This window comes from Theobroma umbraticum, unplaced genomic scaffold, assembly GCF_002168275.2.
Source record: "Theobroma umbraticum cultivar Fairchild unplaced genomic scaffold, ASM216827v3 scaffold_4.1, whole genome shotgun sequence".
Taxonomy (NCBI): Eukaryota; Viridiplantae; Streptophyta; class Magnoliopsida; order Malvales; family Malvaceae; genus Theobroma; species Theobroma umbraticum.
The window spans coordinates 2,157,523-2,174,286 of record NW_018397258.1 but is presented as its reverse complement, the minus strand read 5'-3'; the positions used below and the strand labels follow the sequence as shown (position 1 = coordinate 2,174,286).

Genomic DNA, 16,764 nt, shown 5'->3' with positions numbered 1-16,764 from the left:
ACATGTTCTGAACTGGGCAAAGTAGTAAACATAAAAGTTTTAGCCCTGTCTCTTAACTTTTCAATAGATTAAGAATCACATCAATTGAACTTATGGATTAAAAGATATGCTCTAAATACCGCATTATATTCAGTCCTTACATACTGCTGTAGTGCTCCGACTTTGACAAATATTTTGACCATGATCCAATCAGAACTGGGTGAATTGATAAAAATCAACATTGTAGCCCTTCTTCTTAGGATTCTAGTGGTCCAAGAATCACCTTGTTGGCTTCATTAGTTTTTTATGATAATAAAACATTCCTATTTATCTATGTCTAACCTTTCTACTTGAGTGTGCAGGATAAATATATTTAATAATTAGTTGATCATTCAAAAGACAATATCAAAACTTATAAGAATAAGGAGCTATAAGTGAGCAATAAAATGAGAAGCCTCTAAGTTAAATAATCAAGGGAGTTGATTGGATAAAACTCAAAAGAGAGGCTGGCGGGTTCAAGCAAATCGTGAAACAGAGAACACTTAGTCGACCAAGAGACAAAGTTAGTCGACTAAGAGCTTATTGCCAGAAACTGGGTTTAAAGACAGAAACGATTTAATCGACTAAGAAGTTTTGTTAGTCGACTAAGAGGCTACTACCAGCAACGCTCAAAGACGGAGCCTATTGTCAAAAACTGGGTTTAGAGACAGAGACGACTTAGTCGACTAAGTGATAACGATTAGTCAACTAAGAGCACTCTGTCTGACAGTTTGAACTGAACGCTAAAAAATAAAATAAAGGTCAGAATTGCTCTCAAACTGTTTCCAATGGTCAAAATCTGTCTAGCTACCATTAGAGTTGATTTTTCAAGTATAAAAAGCCCTCCCAACAGCCAAGAATCAGATTTGAAGACTTCCAAGATCTAAAATAGCTCAAAAAACTCAAAAACACTCCGCATACTTTCTGCACTTCACTCCAATCTTTGTAACAGAGTTAAAAACTTCATCTTGTACCATCAGATCAGGTTAGTGATCTTAGGTACCTCTTTATTTCTCTTCTCCTTGATTGCTTAGAGTGTGCAAGACACTCTAAGGGGATTAATTGAGTGCAAAGGTTCTAACTAAGCCTAGAAAAGTTAGTTTTTGAGTTTTGGTTGATCCTGAAGAAAACCTTTGTTGAAGGTTGTGGCTGAACCTGTTAAAAGCCATTGTAAAAGCTTGGTAAAAGCTTGGGAATTTCACCGTTTATAGTGAATTGGTTTGAAAAATCCTTGGTTGAACAATCAAGGTAGTGGATGTACGTCTTTGATCGAATCACTATAAATCTTTGTGTATTATCTTCCCTGCTTTGTTTTTCATTTCATTCCTTGTTAGATTATTCCTTATCATGCATTTAACTTCCCATCATTGAACTTAAACTTGCCCCCAAATAGAGGTCAAATCTTGTAAGAGCCAAAAAGTGCTATTCACCCCCCTCTAGCACATTTATTTGGGGACCAACACACCTCATTTGGAGTTGTTTAGAGAGAGATATGGTCAAAATACCAAAATATATATGAACGAAGTCATCGTTATACTTGAACTAATTTTCATCAAATTAGCCTTTTTCATCAATTTCCCACAAAAGCCATAAGAGAAATTAGCAATAACTAGTCTTAAAGAATTTAAAACAAAACAACATAAAATTTAACTAAAATAACTTAAATTAATCACTTAAAAAGTAATCAAAACTTAAACTAAAAAAGCACTTAAAATGCTAAAATTTCAACCTAAAATCTCAAAGATCTAGCGACTTAAGCGCTCAAAATGTGTCAAAAAAACTCTATATAATAGAGTTATCAAGCATCAATGTTTACTCCTCTTACCCCGGCGTTGTTCACCTGTAGGAGGTCAAATTGTAGTCTCAAAAAATAAAAAAATTTTACTTAGTAGGTTTTATTTCCTGGAATTATGGGCAGGGAAAGAGTCATTGTTTATTAAGAGAATCTCTTTCATCACCCAAACTCAAGAAAAGAAATAAATGTATAAAAAAAAGCAGGATTCTGGCAATATGGTATGGTATGTATGTTGATACCAAGATATGAAGCTTGCCAAATAGTTTCTTCACAAAATCTGCCAAGAGAAGCGATGCTTGCAGGGTCGGCTACATCAAGCTGGTGGAAAACTAGATGATCCAAGAGACCACAGTGTTTCAGATTTTCAAGAGCCTCAAGACCTCTTTTCTCATCTCTAGTAGTTAACACCACCGTGATCCCTTTACAGGCTAACTGCTTACATATCTCAAGTCCAATACCCTTGTTTTCCCCTGTCACAACTGCATACCTGACAGAAGGAAAAGAACTTAGCAACCAGAAAGGCATGTTACTGTATGGCAAATAGAGAACCTCCATGAAAGAAAATTGCTACCTGTGCATGGACTCCGCCATGATTAGCAAGTGTGTAACAAAAAAAAGTTAACAAGGTTGCTTCAAGTTTTCTTAAAGACCCTATCTCTTTTGCCTGGCCAATAGTTGCACTGATGAACACAATAGAAAAAATTTGTAATCACTTGGTTTCATTCTGAAAACAAATTACTTAATGTTTTGATGTCGTTTCAGAATTCTCTATTTATAGTTTCTTTCATTTTCTTCGCTTATGCATGCGGGACACCATTTGCAAACAGAAACAGACGTGGTAACTTTATGTTGCTTGTGCTTTTGCTTTAGCTGTTTGATTCACTACAAATTAAAGTAGATTGGAGGAGTCTCCAACATATTTGGACTTATACTTTATAACAATTTATTAAATAATTAAGAACTCCATATTATTTTAATAATTGGGAGAAGGTATGTTTCATATGACATTTTTTTTTCTCAACAATGTTTAATTGGCCAGCTTGTTGCATTCTTGCTTATCAAAGTAAGACCTGATTGCACATAAGAAAATGGAATCAACAACATCCTGCTGCTTAGCCTTTTGCTTGATCTATTGACCTAGCTAATTTTTCACCTAAACTTCCAGTTTTCAAATCATCACAGAATGGAGAACATGACAAATATAGACCTTATCTTATAAATTTTTGTAGAATATTTCTACATACATGGGAATCAAGTTTGGTAAAGAAAATTGCATCATTTGGATTTTTAAAGCTTTCTTATTGTACTTGATGATGAAAGAAAGTGAACAAAGTCCTCATGTACTAGTTTCACCTCTCTAATGAGATTTCGCTATTTTTGTCAATAATCTCATTCATAGGATGCTGGTTCACCCTCCATGAAAAAGAGGCCAGAAGGACCACCATTAGGCCAGAGTGCTAACTTAACAGGAGTTGCCTCACCTTCTTCAACAGTTAACTTACCAGTACTGAAACTTAAATCTGTTTTGACAAAGCCAGGGCAAACACAATTAATGCTGAATTTTGGATACCTCTTGGCTAGAATCCTTGTGTAAGTATTCATGGCTACTTTTGAGACCGTGTACGCAGAACAGAAAGTTGGCCAACCTTTACATTCTAATGAACCCTCCTTAAAATCCTTTAGAAACTCAGAGAGTAACTCATCAAGTTTCTCTTCTGTATCAACATCCCTTAATACTCCCTTGAGTTGTTCACTCGGTATATTCTGAGACAAAATCACAAGAAACTTTGTGGTCAGTTTTTGTAAGGTTTAATCCTGACAGTTCTCATTAGCAAGCTGGACTGGTACTTTTTTTTTTTTTACCAGGATGACTGGAATTTTGCTATTAAGTGTTGGTGTCAAAATAGTACCTTTAACTTGCCCAAGAGAGAGGAAACATTAACAATCCTTGGAGAGTTAGATAACTGGAGTAAGGGAAGAAATGCCTCAGCTGTTCTTTTAGCACCATAGTAGTTTGATTTCAGGCATTCTTCTCCTGCCTCGTAAGTTTGAGACAGCACTTCACTCCAAACGGTTGTTAGATCTTTCTGAATTTGTAGGAGAAACTCAAGTAGAAAGGTATCCTGGAAGACATATTAACACAATCCCAAACCTTAAAGTAAACTGCTGCCTTGCATCCATTCAAAATTTATAACAAAATAGTTTTTAATTGCCTGATCTCTTCTGGCTAAATATCTTAAAAGGTTAGTTGTTCAAACTGAAGACTAATCTAAAGCACACTTCAGATCATGGGGCGAACAGACTTGCCACTTAACACGAAATGTCAAATGGTTATGCCAGGAACTAAGAAAAGGTTTTAACAATTGCTAACACCTTTGTTTTTTTTTTTTTGCCATTTTTGCAACTGAGAAATCAGAGTAACATAATTGTGAAGTCCTCATTCCCTGTCATTTCAAAGGAGGCCCCAAAGTAATTAACAAATAGGAAGTGGCAAAGAGAAACAAAAATTCTTTCCTTATAGTTTAATTACCTCAGTAGTAAAAAGACTTGAAGCTCTTAAAGCATCATAGTTCATTGTAGTTGCCCTTATACCAGCGTTATTCACCTGCAGAAGCTCAAACATTCCAGTCACATATAGTATTTATTTTTGGTACTCCACTCATATAGTATTATATTTTGGATATTTTCCTTATTGCAAGTTTGAGAATTTGCCATCTTATATTTATAAAATAATAATAAAAAAGAAATACATAGTACAAAAATGCAGGTAACTGGCTACGTGACATAAGTTGATACCAAGACATCAAGCTTCCCAAATCTGTTTTTCACAAAATCAGCTAGGCAAGTGATGCTAGCAGGGTCTGCCACGTCAAGCTGATGGAAAACTAGATGATCAAAGAGACCAAAGTCTTTCAGCTTTTCAAAAGCCTCAAGACCCTTCTTCTCATCCCTAGCAGTTAAGACCACCATGACCCCTTTGGAGGCTAACTGCCTACATATTTCCAGTCCAATCCTCTTGTTTCCCCCTGTAACAATAGTATACCTGGCAGGAAAAAAAAACACAAAACATAACAAAAGCAAAAAGGTGTTCTAGCTTTAGACTTAACTATTTGACTAATACAAAATCACCATGAATGAAAAATCTACCTTTGAAAGGACTCTGCCTTGACGAAGGAATTGCTTCAGTTGATACGGAACAAAGAGACGCTAACTTGGGTTGCTTCAGCTTTTATTAAAGGTTGTATTTTTCTTTAATTTTCTCCACCATATGAAAAGTGTGGACCCCAAGAAAGGGACATGGTGACTTCATGTTTCTTGTGCTAACCTTTGGATTTCATCCTTCCTTCTTTGAAATCTTTTAGAAACTCGTTCAAAACTTCTTCACCTCTCTCTTCTGTGAGGCTTTCGACATCGCTCAACACTCCCTTGGCCCATTCATTGGACATAAGCTGAACCGACAAGACAAAAAACAAAAAAGAACGAAAACTTCTGCTCAAAAGTCAAAACAAGTAATCATTTATAAATGTTTAGAGCTAAGACAATTAGCAGAGCAATGCTGAAACTTAGTTTTAATGAAAAAGGAAAGAACATGGACTGAATGGGATGTCACTGTGTTTTATCCATTTTCAACTTTAAGTCATCTACTTCAGTACTTTTTATGTGACTAAACCTATTTCAAGACCAAGACAAAGACACAGATGGTTTTCCAACTAGATCCATTGTCTCTTCAGGATACTAAAACTTCTACTTCTCAAGGTTCTTTACCTGCGGTACTCCGAGATAAAAGGTAACATTTACAATCCTCGCGGAATCAGATAGCCGGACGAAAGGAGCAAGTGCCTCAACCACTCTTTTCATACCATAATAGTTCATTTTCAGGTATTCTTCTGCTAGCTCATAACTTTATGTAGTAATAATCTCATTCCAGACTTGATCCCCAGCTGGCTGCATCCAAAAAGGATTTTTACTTTGTTAGCAATTCCTTTGAGTAGGCAAATTGTTAATAACTTTTAAAAATAGAACAAATTATGGGGTATACTTAAAGCTAGTTTGGATGGGAAAACATTCCCATGAATTTGGAATATAAATTTTGCTTGATGTCCATATTAAGGATTTGAGTATGTGAGATTATGATACTGACATCTTAAATCAAATGTCAATACGATTGTTAAAACTTATAAAACAATCCGAGTCCATTATTATTAATAATTTGAGCTTGAGCTTTTAAGAGTCTTATGGCTTAAATCCAAAAAATTACTGAACCAGTGAACATGACAAATATAGAAATATAGATATCTTACAAACAGATCTTATTTAACTTTTTGTAGAATATTTCTCCATACATGAGAGTTAAGTTTGGCTAAGAAAATTACATCATTTGGATTTTAAAAGCATTCTTATTGTACTTGGTAATGACAGAACGTGTACAAAGTCCTCATGTACTAGTTTCACCTCTCTGATGAGATTTCATTATTTTTATCAATAATCTCATTCATAGGATGCTGGTTCACCCTGCATGAAAAAGAAGCCAGAAGGACCACCATTCGGCCAGAGTGCTAACTGAACAGGAGTCGCAGCACCTTCTTCAACACTTAAATTACCAGTATTGAAATTTATATCTGTTTTGACAAAGCCAGGGCAAACACAATTGATGCTAAATTTTGGGTACCTCTTGGCTAGAATCCTTGTGTAAGCATTCATGGCTACTTTTGAGACCGTGTACGCAGAGCAGAAAGTTGGCCAACCTTTACTTTCTAATGAACCCTCCTTAAAATCCTTTAGAAACTCAGAAAGGAACTCATCGAGTTTCTCTTCTGTATCAACATCCCTTAATACTCCCTTGAGCTGTTCACTCAGTATATTCTGAGACAAACTCACAAGAAACTTTGTGGTCAGTTTTCGTAAGGTTTAATCCTGACAGTTCTCATTAGCAAGCTGGACTGGTAAATTTTTTTTTTTTACCAGGACGACTAGAATTTTTTCTGTTAAGTGTTGGAGTCAAATAGTACCTTTAACTTGCCCAAGAGAGAGGAAACATTAACAATCCTTGGAGAGTTAGATAACTGGAGTAAGGGAAGAAGCGCCTCAGCTGTTCTTTTAGCGCCATAGTAGTTTGTTTTCAGACATTCTTCTCCTGCCTCGAAAGTTTGAGACAATACTTTACTCCAAACGGTTGTTAGATCTTTCTGCATATGTAGGAGAAACTCAAGGAGCAAGATATCCTGGAAGACAGATTAACACAATCCCAAACCTAAAAGTAAACTGCTGCCTCGCATCCATTCAAATTTTATAACAAAACAGGTCTGACCCACTGATAACTTTATTATATAAAGTTATTTTGACATATTTTTAGGGCTTAAGTAGCTAGATCTTTGAAATTTTAAGTTCGAATTTTAGCGTTTTAGGTGTTTTTCTAGTTTAAGTTTGATTATTTGTTAAGTAATTAATTTAAGTTATTTTAGTTAAATTTTATGTTGTTTTGTTTTAAATTACTTTAAGAGTAGTTATTGCTAATTTCTCTTATGGCTTTTGTAGGAAATTGATGAAAAAGGCTCATTTGATGAAAATCAGTGCAAATATGGTGATGACTTCATTCGTATATGTTTCGGTGTTTTGACCATATCTCTTCCTAAACAACAACAAATGAGGCGATTCTTAGACCAGTAGAGTTCTAAGAAGAAGGGTTACAATGTTTATTCTTATCAATTAACCCAGTTCTGAACGCATCATGGTCAAAATATTTGTCAAATTCGGAGTACTGCAGCAGTACACATGAACTGAATATGATGTGATTCTTGGAGCATATTTTTCAATCCAGAAGTCTAATTGATATGATTCTTGAACCATTTGAAAGTTAAGATACAGGGCTAAAAGTTTTATGTTTTCTACTTTGCCAAGTTCGGAACATGTAAGGGTAAAACTCACGTTTGAAGTTGATAGACTGCTACAGTATTGGGAGAACAAGGCTGCAGCGTTGATGAAAGGAAGCAGACAAAAATTTTCCAGAGAGTTCAGTGCTGTAGCGCTGAAGAAGTAGCGCCGCAGCGCTGGGTGACTTTCCAAAAATAAAAGAAGTTGACGGGACTTTAGAAATTAGGTTATTTGGAACATATTTAAGGAACTTTTTTAAGAGATTTTGAGGGGGAGGTAGCAAGCAACTATTCTGAAGATTTGAAACCAAGAAAAAAGCAAGAAAACAAGAGAATTGGAGGGAGAATCAAGATCACAAAGCTCTAACTATTAGTTTTTTCTCTTACCTTTGTGTTTTTCTTATTTTCTTTGACTTGGATTCATGGCTAAATTTCTTTTGATGTTGTCTTTATCAGATATTATAAGCTAAATTATTTTTCTAGGATTGCAATTGAGTTCACATGTAATTTAAATTTTTAATCTCTTTCTTGTTTATTTTCAATGAGATTTGAATTGTTTATTCTAATTTGTTCTTAATGCTTTTAATTGTTTGGCCACCAATTAAATTGATTTAGGAACCTAAACATACTTGGAAAAGGGAGTTTAGTGTAAACTAAAATTGGGATAGCATATGATCATATTACTTGATTTGCGTATAGGATAAGGATATACCTATAGACCATATGTAGCCAGATTAGAGCTTAAATTTAATGAGTCTGTTTTAATTTTAATTCACATAGGAATATAGTGCTTTAGTTAAAATAGATATTTTTATAAGATAAGTCGGGAGACCTTTATAAATACTTTAGGACTCTAGGTTAGCAATTCAACCCATTGAAATAAGTTAAGAAAGAGAGATAAGATTTAGATGAAGTGTAAGGGATATTGTAATCCTAGGCTTGTTTGATTTGCTATTTGCCCAATTATCTTGTTGTTTTAATTTTTTAATTAAATTAATTTTAGTTGAGTAATTTTTAGTTCAATTAGAATTCAGATTTTAATTATTTGAATAAAACTAAATTGTTCTAATTTTAGTACTTAGTAAAATTTTAGATCAATTTCCTGTGAGATTGATACTCTACTTACTAATATACTATCTGTTCGATAAGTATACTTGCATAGTAAAATTTTAACTAACACCCACAGTTTTTAAATGCGGTTAGTTGTTTAGACTGAAGACTAATTTCCAGCACACTTCAAATCATAGGGCGAACAGACTTGCCACTTAACCCTAAACGTCAAATGGTTATGCCAGGAACTAAGAAAAGGTTTTAACAATTGCTAGCACCCCTTTTTTTTTGCCATTTTTGCAACTGAGAAATCAAAGTAACATAATTGTGAAGTCCTCATTCCCTGTCTTTTCAAAGGAGGCCCCAAAGTAATTAACAAATAGGAAGTGGCAAAGAGAAACAAAAATTCTTTCCTGATAGTTTAATTACCTCAGTAGCAGAAAGACTTGAAGCTCTTAAAGCATCATAGTTCACTGTAGTTCCCCCTATACCAGCGTTATTCACCTGCAAAAGCTCAAACATTCCACTCACATATAGTATTTATTTTTGGTACTCCACTCACATAGTATTATATTTTGGATGTTTCCCTTATTGCAAGTTTGAGAATCTGCCATCTTATATTTATAAAAAAAAAGAAAAGAAATACATAGTATAAAAATGTAGGTAATTGGCTACGTGACATAAGTTGATACCAAGATATCAAGCTTCCCAAATCTGTTTTTCACAAAATCAGCCAGGCAAGTGATGCTAGCAGGGTCTGCCACGTCAAGCTGATGAAAAACTAGATGATCAGAGAGACCAGAGTCTTTCAGCTTTTCAAGAGCCTCAAGACCCCTCTTCTCATCTCTAGCAGTTAAGACCACCATGACCCCTTTGGAGGCCAACTGCCTACATATTTCCAGTCCAATCCCCTTGTTTGCCCCTGTAACAACAGCATACCTGGCAGGGGAAAAAAAAACACAAAACATAACAAAAGCAAAACGGTGTTATAGCTTTGAACCTAACTGTTTGATTAATACAAAATCACCATGAAAGAAAAATCTACCTTTGAAAGGACTCCGCCATGATGAAGGAATTGCTTCAGTTGATACGGAACAAAGAGACACTACCTTGGGTTGCTTCGGCTTCTATTAAAGGTTGTATTTTTCTTTAATTTTCTCCGCCATATGGAAAGTGTGGACCCCAAGAAAGGGACATGACGACTTCATGTTTCTTGTGCTTTTGCTTCAGCCGTTTGATTCAGAGTTGGCTGAGGGATACTAATATTTCATTAGACTTTTACCCCTTCACTTCTCTAATCAAAGCAAAGCCGAGGACTCTCAAACATATCTATCATAGTTTATTAAAAATTGTTGAATTAAAGCTTGCATTAAAGACCCAGTATGCAGTGTCACATGCCAGCTAGAATGATCACATCTTGTAGTTTTGTGTTTGACAGTTTGCTTACTGTGTTTGTCCATGTCAGAATTCCCTGAAGGCATGTTTAGAGTTGATATTTACATTCTGAATTGAGATATTGTAATGCAGTGTCAAAAATACTGTTTACTTGTAAATTGTTTTTTAATTTTCAGCTCGTATTAATGTTTCAATTAATGAAAAAGTATTGTAGTTCTTAGTTCAATTTTCTCTCTGGTTTTACTGCTGCTCTTTTGTTTTCTGCATTAAACCAGTTCTTCATGAACTGCATGTCTTCATCTCCATAAATTCTAACAAAAATATATTAAACGTTTGAGAACTCCATTTTTTTTACCAACAAAGTAGATTTAGCTATCCATTCTATGTTATTAGGATCTGCAATTTAGAACTGTAGAACTGTATGGAGAAACAAGAACATTTTCGCTGTCTTTTTCATGTCTTGGGCGTGGGCTGCCAAGGCCAAAAACCTATTGACAGTTAAAACATTTGAGATAGATAATTTTTTCTTCATTTTTATTGTGCAAATATAGAAAAGAAGCACCGTGAAAGTGGCACATGGCGAAGTGTTGTTTTTATCCTCACCAAAGTCATAATGGATCATTTTCCTTCAAAAATCTGAAACTTCTTGACGATTGAAGAAAAGCCCTGAAGACCTAGCAGTAGGCAGCAACGCCAATCTCACTACATTCTGCGCTCCTTCTGCAGCAGTTAAGTAGCCAGTACCGCCAGTTATATCCGTTTTGGCAAAGCCTGGGGCAACACAACTGACCCAGAAACTAGGGTACTTCTTGGCCAGCACCCTTGTGTATGCGTTCAGAGCTGCTTTTGAGACAGAATAAGCAGTTAGTCCGATATAAGTTGGCCAACCATTGGATTTCATCCTTCCCTCTTTGAAATCTTTTAGAAACTCGTTCAAAACTTCTTCAACTCTTTCTTCTGTGAGGCTTTCGACATCGTTCAACACTCCCTTGACCCATTCATTGGACATAAGCTGAACCAACAAGACAAAAAGAAAAAAAATGAAAACTTATGCTCAAAAGTCAAAACAGGTGATCATTTATAAATGTTTGGAGCTAAGACAATTAGCATAGCAATGCTGAAACAGAGTTTTGATGAAAATGGAAAGAACAGCGGCAGAATGGGATGTCACTGTGTTTTATCCATTTTCAGCTTTAAGTCATCTACTTTAGTACTTTTTGTAGGACAACCTACATTTCAAGACCAAGACAAAGACACAGACGGTTTTCAAACTAGATCCATTGTCTCTCCAAGATACTAAAACTTTTACTTTTCAAGGTTCTGTACCTGCAGTACTCCGAGATATGAGGTAACGTTTACAATCCTTACGGAATCAGATAGCTGGAGGAAAGGAGCAAGTGCCTCAACCATTCTTTTCATACCATAATAGTTCGTTTTCAGGCACTCTTCTGCAAGCTCATAAGTTTGTGAAGTAATAATCTCTTTCCAGACTTGATCCCCAGCTGGCTGCATCCAGAAAGGACTTTGATTTTGTTAGTAATTCCTTTGAGTAAGAAGATTGTTAAAAGATAAAATTCCATTGAAGTAAAGCTCTGTTTCATTATTTAAAATAAAAAATAGAGCAAATTCTGAGGTATATACTGGTATCTAATTCTAGTATAAGGCAGTAACTTGAAGCAAGTTTGGATGGAAAAACATTCCCATGAATTTGGAATATAAATTCTGCTTGATCTTTCATCAGTCTTAAACAAGATTTAAACTTCAATCTGTATGACCAATCATGCTAACATATACTTCCATTTAGGTCTTAATTTGAACTCCAAAAATGAGCTGAAGACAAGGTGAAGTGGTGATACAGATGGAAAGGAAGACTTACCCAATCCCCAAAACGTTCAACAGCTCTGGCGAAACTGTCATAGTTCATAATGACTCCAGCAATCGCTGCATTGTTGACCTGCACGAGATTCCATCATTCTCATAATATTACTTGCTTCTTTTGGTTTTGTAATGTTAAACCAATGTTTAGAAAAGAAAACAGGTGACGACTTATACCAAGATATCAAGTTTTCCGAATTGGGTCCCGATGAAATCTGCGAGTGAAGCAATGCTAACAGGGTCTGTCACATCAAGCTGGTGGAAAACCACATTATCAGACACACCAGACTCCTTCAACTTCTCAACAGCTTCAAGGCCCCTGTTCTCGTCCCTGGCAGTCAACACCACCATGACTCCTTTTGAAGCCAACTGCCTACATATTTCCAATCCAATTCCCTTGTTTGCTCCTGTCACCACTGCATACCTGAAAAAAGGGGAAAAAAGAAGTATGCTAAGACGTGTAAAGAAAGAAGCATTTAAATCACAGGGTTAATTACCTCTTTGTTGCAAGAAAGTCGCATGTTTCTGCCATTCTTCTTATTCTCTATCTCGGGAATTCTGAGGAATGCGAAAGTGAGAGATCCTGTATGAGGTGGTGCTTTATAAACAACTAGGAAAGGGCACCGCCAGAAAAACGTGTGATCACAATAAACAAAGAATAGTCAGAGCAGTCACTGTAGCATATCCTAACTTGGGTAACAAGCAAAGACCGACTGAAGAGTGGAGAGCCGTAGCAAGATCGTGGATGCTGCTAATGTTGACCCAGTCAACGCAGCAAATGAGAAGGAACAAAAACATAATTGGCTGAGGAAGAAAATTCTTCAGATAAATCAATAAGTTCAATTTGAAATGCAATTTCCATGTCATTGTAGGACAGTACCCAAAATCTACTCTACTCGATGTTGGCCTGCATTAAGTCATATACACAAGTTTCCCTTTTGTTTTTTCTGTTGATGCTTCCGCAGTTTCATTTCTTGGACGGCAGTAGTACGAGAAACATCGGACAGTTGGCTCTGCAACTTTTGTAAATCTTGGACTTAAGCTTTTGCGTAGGCACTGAATTCGAGACATAATTGTCCTAAGGTTTATCGTCTTGTTGGCCATGCCCATATTCCAAATGATCAAGGAACTAGTTAGGCTAAGACTGATATTGACAAAATAGATTAATTAAAGGTGTCAAAGGTGATGAGCACAAGTGAAGGATTCAGCCGAGTAACTACAAAAAGGTTTAATCAGTCGTCAGCCCCTTTCAAAATAATGTACTCTAGCTTTTATGGCATGTTTGGTTGGGGGGGAAAGGCTATTCCATCCTTATTGAGCAGCTCAGCAGGGCATTCATGCTAAAGTTTCGTGCATGCCATGCATTGCAGACTCCGTTTTTGTCAAAAATATATAAACTACAAAACCCTTTTATTTCCAGAATTATTAAGGTTTTTATGCCATAAAACATGAATCTCGATGACTAAAAAAGCTAACTGTAGATTTCATCTTCTTCTACAAGATTGGAAGGAATCATAGTGTTCAAAAACATGAGACTTCCTTCCTGATGAAAAGAAGGCCTGAAGGCCCATCATTTGGCAGCAGTGCTAGCCTGGCAACATTTTCAGCTCCTTCAGCAGCTGTTAGGACCCCAATATTGCAGGTTATATCAGTTTTCACAAAGCCTGGGCCAATGGAATTAACAAGGAAACTTGAGTACTTCTTGGCGACAATCCTTGTGTAGGCATTCATTGCTGCTTTAGAGAGTGTATAGGCAGAGAAATAAGTAGGCCAACCTTTAGCTTTTAACGATCCTTCTTTAAAATCTCTAAGAAACTGCTTCAAAACTTCATCCACTCGATCCTCTGTAAGACTTTCGACATCACTTAATCCTTCCTTAGCCCACTGACTGCCGGGGTATATTCTGGAAAAAAAAAAAAAAACACATGAGAGATGAGAGATGAGAGATAAAACTTTTGCCAAACCTCCTAAGAATTATATAGTTTGATCTAATGGTATGAAACCAAGGGAACTCAAAAGTAAATGATGGACTGCAACCAGTTTCAAGTTCGAACTGCATTTCATCTTTGCATTAAATTAGTTTATCAGGATCATGTACCTTCAATAACCCCATAATAGAGGAAACATTGACAATTCTCGCTGAGTCAGATAACTGGAGAAGGGGAACAAATGCTTCAACCATTCTTCTTGCACCATAGTAGTTGGTTTTCAAGCATTCTTCTGCCAACTCAAAAGTTTGAGTTGCAATCTCATACTCTTTGGCTTGCTCTTCAGTTGGCTGCATGATAAGAAAAAAATTTAAATAATCCCTTTGTTTACTAGCTAAAAATTCTCATAACTACACGGCCATAAAGAAATTATACGCTCTATTTATCATCTATTCTCCTTTCCCAACTCAGTAATGTGTACGCTATTCCAGAACAAAGTTTTGGAATTTAGTTATAATAAGATAACAAACTCATGAAATAGAATAATAATTTAATTATAACATAGAACTATTTAAGAGTAACAATCATTAATTACTATTAACAGAAATGCAGGACACTTACAAAGTAACCAGCAAGTTCAGTAGCAGTGGCAAAAGCGTGTGGATCTAGAATCGCTCCAAAAATCCCAGCATTGTTAACCTGCAAATGGCTCCGACAAACTATGATCAAACCAAGCAACTAATTAGATAAAAAAGAGAAATGACTAGGTTTTCATCATTGAAATGTAAAGCCGATATTTTGAAGAAATGGATCATCAATGGTACCAAGATATCAAGTTTCCCAAATTTAGCTTTGACAAACTCTGCAAGGGAAGCAATACTAGAAGGATCTGCTACATCAAGTTGATGACATACTACATGAGCAGACAGGCCAGAATCTTTCAATTTTGCAACAGCTTCAAGTCCCCTTTTCTCATCTCTAGAAGTCAAAACTACCATGACCCCTTTTGACGCCAGGTTCCTGCATAGCTCAAAACCAATTCCCTTGTTTGCTCCTGTTACAACTGCATGCCTAGAAGACAGGGAAAAAAGGAATGAGGTTAAAAAGTAGGACAGGGAATACCAAAGCAACCATGAAAGCACAAGGCACCTTTTGACTGCAAGAAAGGCTGACCGGTCGCCTTCAGCCATTCTATTCGGACAGGGAAGCAGGGTAAGTTTTCTCAGGGTTTTAAAAGCAGTGTAGCAGAAGGTCAAAAAAGGAAAAAAAAAATGGGGTAGCTAAAGCAGTTAAGCAACGATTGCACAAGATGGAGGACAACCCCATGGGAAGTAGGGGTTCATCGCACCCCTCTCCACCGCCGCCTAAACATTCAATGGTGCCCACCGCCAGAAGGGACTTTGAAATTTAATGTTGACTGTTCTGCCAGAGGAAAACTGGGGCCAGCAGGATGTGGAGGGGCTCTTCGAGACTCAAGAGGGATTTCTTGGGGGGGTGTTATTTGGCCCCCTTGGAGTTCAGGATTCTAATTTTGCCGAAATTATGGCAATCAAGCATGCTCTCCACCCATTTTCCCTATCCCCTTTTGCAACCACAAACAAGCTTTCTCATTGAGTCCGATTCAAAAGCTACCCTTTTCTGGATTCTCCATCCTGGCAAGAGACCTCGGGATAAATGGATGCTTTTTAATGATATTGATTCTCTTATTTTGCAGCTCAAGGAAGTCTCTTTCCAACACACTCTTAGAGAAGGAAACTCCTTTGCTGATTCTCTTGCGAAATATGGAGTTGATAAAAGAGTCTATATTCGCTGCCTGGTGGTAATTTGTCTCTGTTTTCTTCTGTTGCTTTTACTGCCTGTCCTTCTCCTCACATGAAGCTGGTTTGGATTTTCTGTTTTGTCCCGCTTCCTCACTAAATGTCAATAGAGGTTCTAGGTTGAATTGTGTTTTGTGCTCATGATTATTGTTCTGATTGTTTGAAGCGGCTAATCTTTGAATTAGTTTTCATGTCTGATAGTCGAAGTTTGTGCTGTTAGTTTATATTTAGTATACGATGTCAAGGTATTTTGGTTCTGTATTAACGGACAAACGCTAATCTTTCTTTATCTTTTTGTTTTTTTGGATTCTTTCAGGTTCTCTTTGCTGGGATGATTAATTGAATATTTTCTCTGAATAAGCAAAAAAAAAAATTATACTGAAAGAGAAAACTGCATTATCCATGACCCTTTTTTCATTTTGTCGAGGTAAGATGGATGATTGTGGGATTTCATATTTCTCTGCAGATTATCTTGCAAGCGATGGATTGGACAGCATATTCTGCATCAAAATCAAAACAAATAAGCGTCCCCATGAAATGTAATCAACAACACAGTTTTCTTCGGCTGCTAGATTTCAGATCAAACCCACTGCATTAGCATCATTGTTTAGTAATTATTAAGCGGAGAAAAAGAATTGACATGTGAATATGTCCACGAACCTCACCTAACACATTTTTCTGTATTTTTTTTTTACTTAATTTTGTCATTATTAACCTTTCTCGGTCACTTGGACCATGGAGATTTAAAAACTTATTATTATTATTATTATTATACTAATATTACTGTACCTTCCTGATCTCACATCCAAGAACCTCACCTAACACATTTTTCTGTATTTTTCTGCCATAAAAACCACCTTGGAGAAAAACCCATTCTTGATCCATATTCATTGGGACATCAAACTCAAGAAGTCAATGCTCTCATTAAATGGAAAGAAGTTTGATTCGATAGGACATTGTTGCAATGGCAGAGAAATCACGAGGAAAGAGGGATTTTTGGACTCGTAGAGGGCCTA

The 16,764-nt window shown here is 36.2% G+C and overlaps 4 protein-coding genes and 2 pseudogenes across 5 annotated transcripts; all 6 read right to left on the bottom strand.

Moving 5' to 3' along the window:
* Positions 1-1,816: 1,816 nt before the first annotated feature.
* LOC110413272 (short-chain dehydrogenase/reductase 1 pseudogene) lies at positions 1,817-2,478 on the bottom strand (annotated as a pseudogene). The gene is made up of 3 exons (XR_016351046.1): positions 2,385-2,478; positions 2,053-2,300; positions 1,817-1,858 (listed from the first exon to the last, which is right to left on the bottom strand). The product of XR_016351046.1 is annotated as a short-chain dehydrogenase/reductase 1 pseudogene (transcript).
* A 528-nt stretch (positions 2,479-3,006) lies between these two features.
* On the bottom strand, positions 3,007-5,065 carry LOC149527352 (short-chain dehydrogenase/reductase 1-like). The gene is made up of 5 exons (XM_089783020.1): positions 4,961-5,065; positions 4,610-4,856; positions 4,344-4,418; positions 3,724-3,936; positions 3,007-3,577 (listed from the first exon to the last, which is right to left on the bottom strand). The coding sequence occupies exons 2-5, from the start codon at positions 4,781-4,783 to the stop codon at positions 3,203-3,205; spliced, it is 837 nt and encodes a 278-aa protein (XP_089639146.1). The 5' UTR covers positions 4,784-4,856; positions 4,961-5,065; the 3' UTR covers positions 3,007-3,202.
* A 1,153-nt stretch (positions 5,066-6,218) lies between these two features.
* On the bottom strand, positions 6,219-10,509 carry LOC110413271 (short-chain dehydrogenase/reductase 1-like). Its single transcript, XM_021424036.2, has 5 exons — positions 9,779-10,509; positions 9,426-9,672; positions 9,163-9,237; positions 6,823-6,999; positions 6,219-6,676 (listed from the first exon to the last, which is right to left on the bottom strand). Exons 1-5 carry the CDS (start codon positions 9,796-9,798, stop codon positions 6,302-6,304), a joined length of 894 nt encoding a protein of 297 aa, XP_021279711.2. The 5' UTR covers positions 9,799-10,509; the 3' UTR covers positions 6,219-6,301.
* A 132-nt stretch (positions 10,510-10,641) lies between these two features.
* Positions 10,642-12,644, bottom strand: LOC110413177 (short-chain dehydrogenase/reductase 1-like). Its single transcript, XM_021423917.1, has 5 exons — positions 12,501-12,644; positions 12,181-12,427; positions 12,005-12,082; positions 11,455-11,634; positions 10,642-11,140 (listed from the first exon to the last, which is right to left on the bottom strand). The coding sequence occupies exons 1-5, from the start codon at positions 12,533-12,535 to the stop codon at positions 10,757-10,759; spliced, it is 924 nt and encodes a 307-aa protein (XP_021279592.1). The 5' UTR covers positions 12,536-12,644; the 3' UTR covers positions 10,642-10,756.
* A 750-nt stretch (positions 12,645-13,394) lies between these two features.
* Positions 13,395-13,906, bottom strand: LOC149527351 ((+)-neomenthol dehydrogenase pseudogene; annotated as a pseudogene).
* A 153-nt stretch (positions 13,907-14,059) lies between these two features.
* On the bottom strand, positions 14,060-16,011 carry LOC110413176 (short-chain dehydrogenase/reductase 1-like). Its single transcript, XM_021423916.2, has 4 exons — positions 15,081-16,011; positions 14,756-15,002; positions 14,553-14,630; positions 14,060-14,281 (listed from the first exon to the last, which is right to left on the bottom strand). The coding sequence occupies exons 1-4, from the start codon at positions 15,119-15,121 to the stop codon at positions 14,075-14,077; spliced, it is 573 nt and encodes a 190-aa protein (XP_021279591.2). The 5' UTR covers positions 15,122-16,011; the 3' UTR covers positions 14,060-14,074.
* Positions 16,012-16,764: the final 753 nt, after the last annotated feature.

Coding starts and splice junctions, on each gene's coding strand:
- LOC110413271 (XM_021424036.2), bottom strand. CDS start 9,798: ATGGCGGAGTCCTTTCAAAG. Junction 9,238..9,425: donor TTGGGAAGCTTGATATCTTG/GTATCAACTTAT, acceptor GAGCTTTTGCAG/GTGAATAACGCTGGTATAGG. Junction 7,000..9,162: donor CAAGTCTTTCTGCTACTGAG/GTAATTAAACTA, acceptor CTACATATGCAG/AAAGATCTAACAACCGTTTG.
- LOC149527352 (XM_089783020.1), bottom strand. CDS start 4,783: ATGGTGGTCTTAACTGCTAGGGATGAGAAGAAGGGTCTTGAGGCTTTT. Junction 3,937..4,343: donor CAAGTCTTTTTACTACTGAG/GTAATTAAACTA, acceptor TATGTCTTCCAG/GATACCTTTCTACTTGAGTT. Junction 3,578..3,723: donor CTCTCTTGGGCAAGTTAAAG/GTACTATTTTGA, acceptor ATTTTGTCTCAG/AATATACCGAGTGAACAACT.
- LOC110413176 (XM_021423916.2), bottom strand. CDS start 15,121: ATGGCTGAAGGCGACCGGTCAGCCTTTCTTGCAGTCAAAAG. Junction 15,003..15,080: donor GCCTTTCTTGCAGTCAAAAG/GTGCCTTGTGCT, acceptor CCTGTCTTCTAG/GCATGCAGTTGTAACAGGAG. Junction 14,282..14,552: donor CTGAACTTGCTGGTTACTTT/GTAAGTGTCCTG, acceptor CTTATCATGCAG/CCAACTGAAGAGCAAGCCAA.
- LOC110413177 (XM_021423917.1), bottom strand. CDS start 12,535: ATGGCAGAAACATGCGACTTTCTTGCAACAAAGAG. Junction 12,428..12,500: donor GACTTTCTTGCAACAAAGAG/GTAATTAACCCT, acceptor CCCTTTTTTCAG/GTATGCAGTGGTGACAGGAG. Junction 12,083..12,180: donor TCGGAAAACTTGATATCTTG/GTATAAGTCGTC, acceptor AATCTCGTGCAG/GTCAACAATGCAGCGATTGC.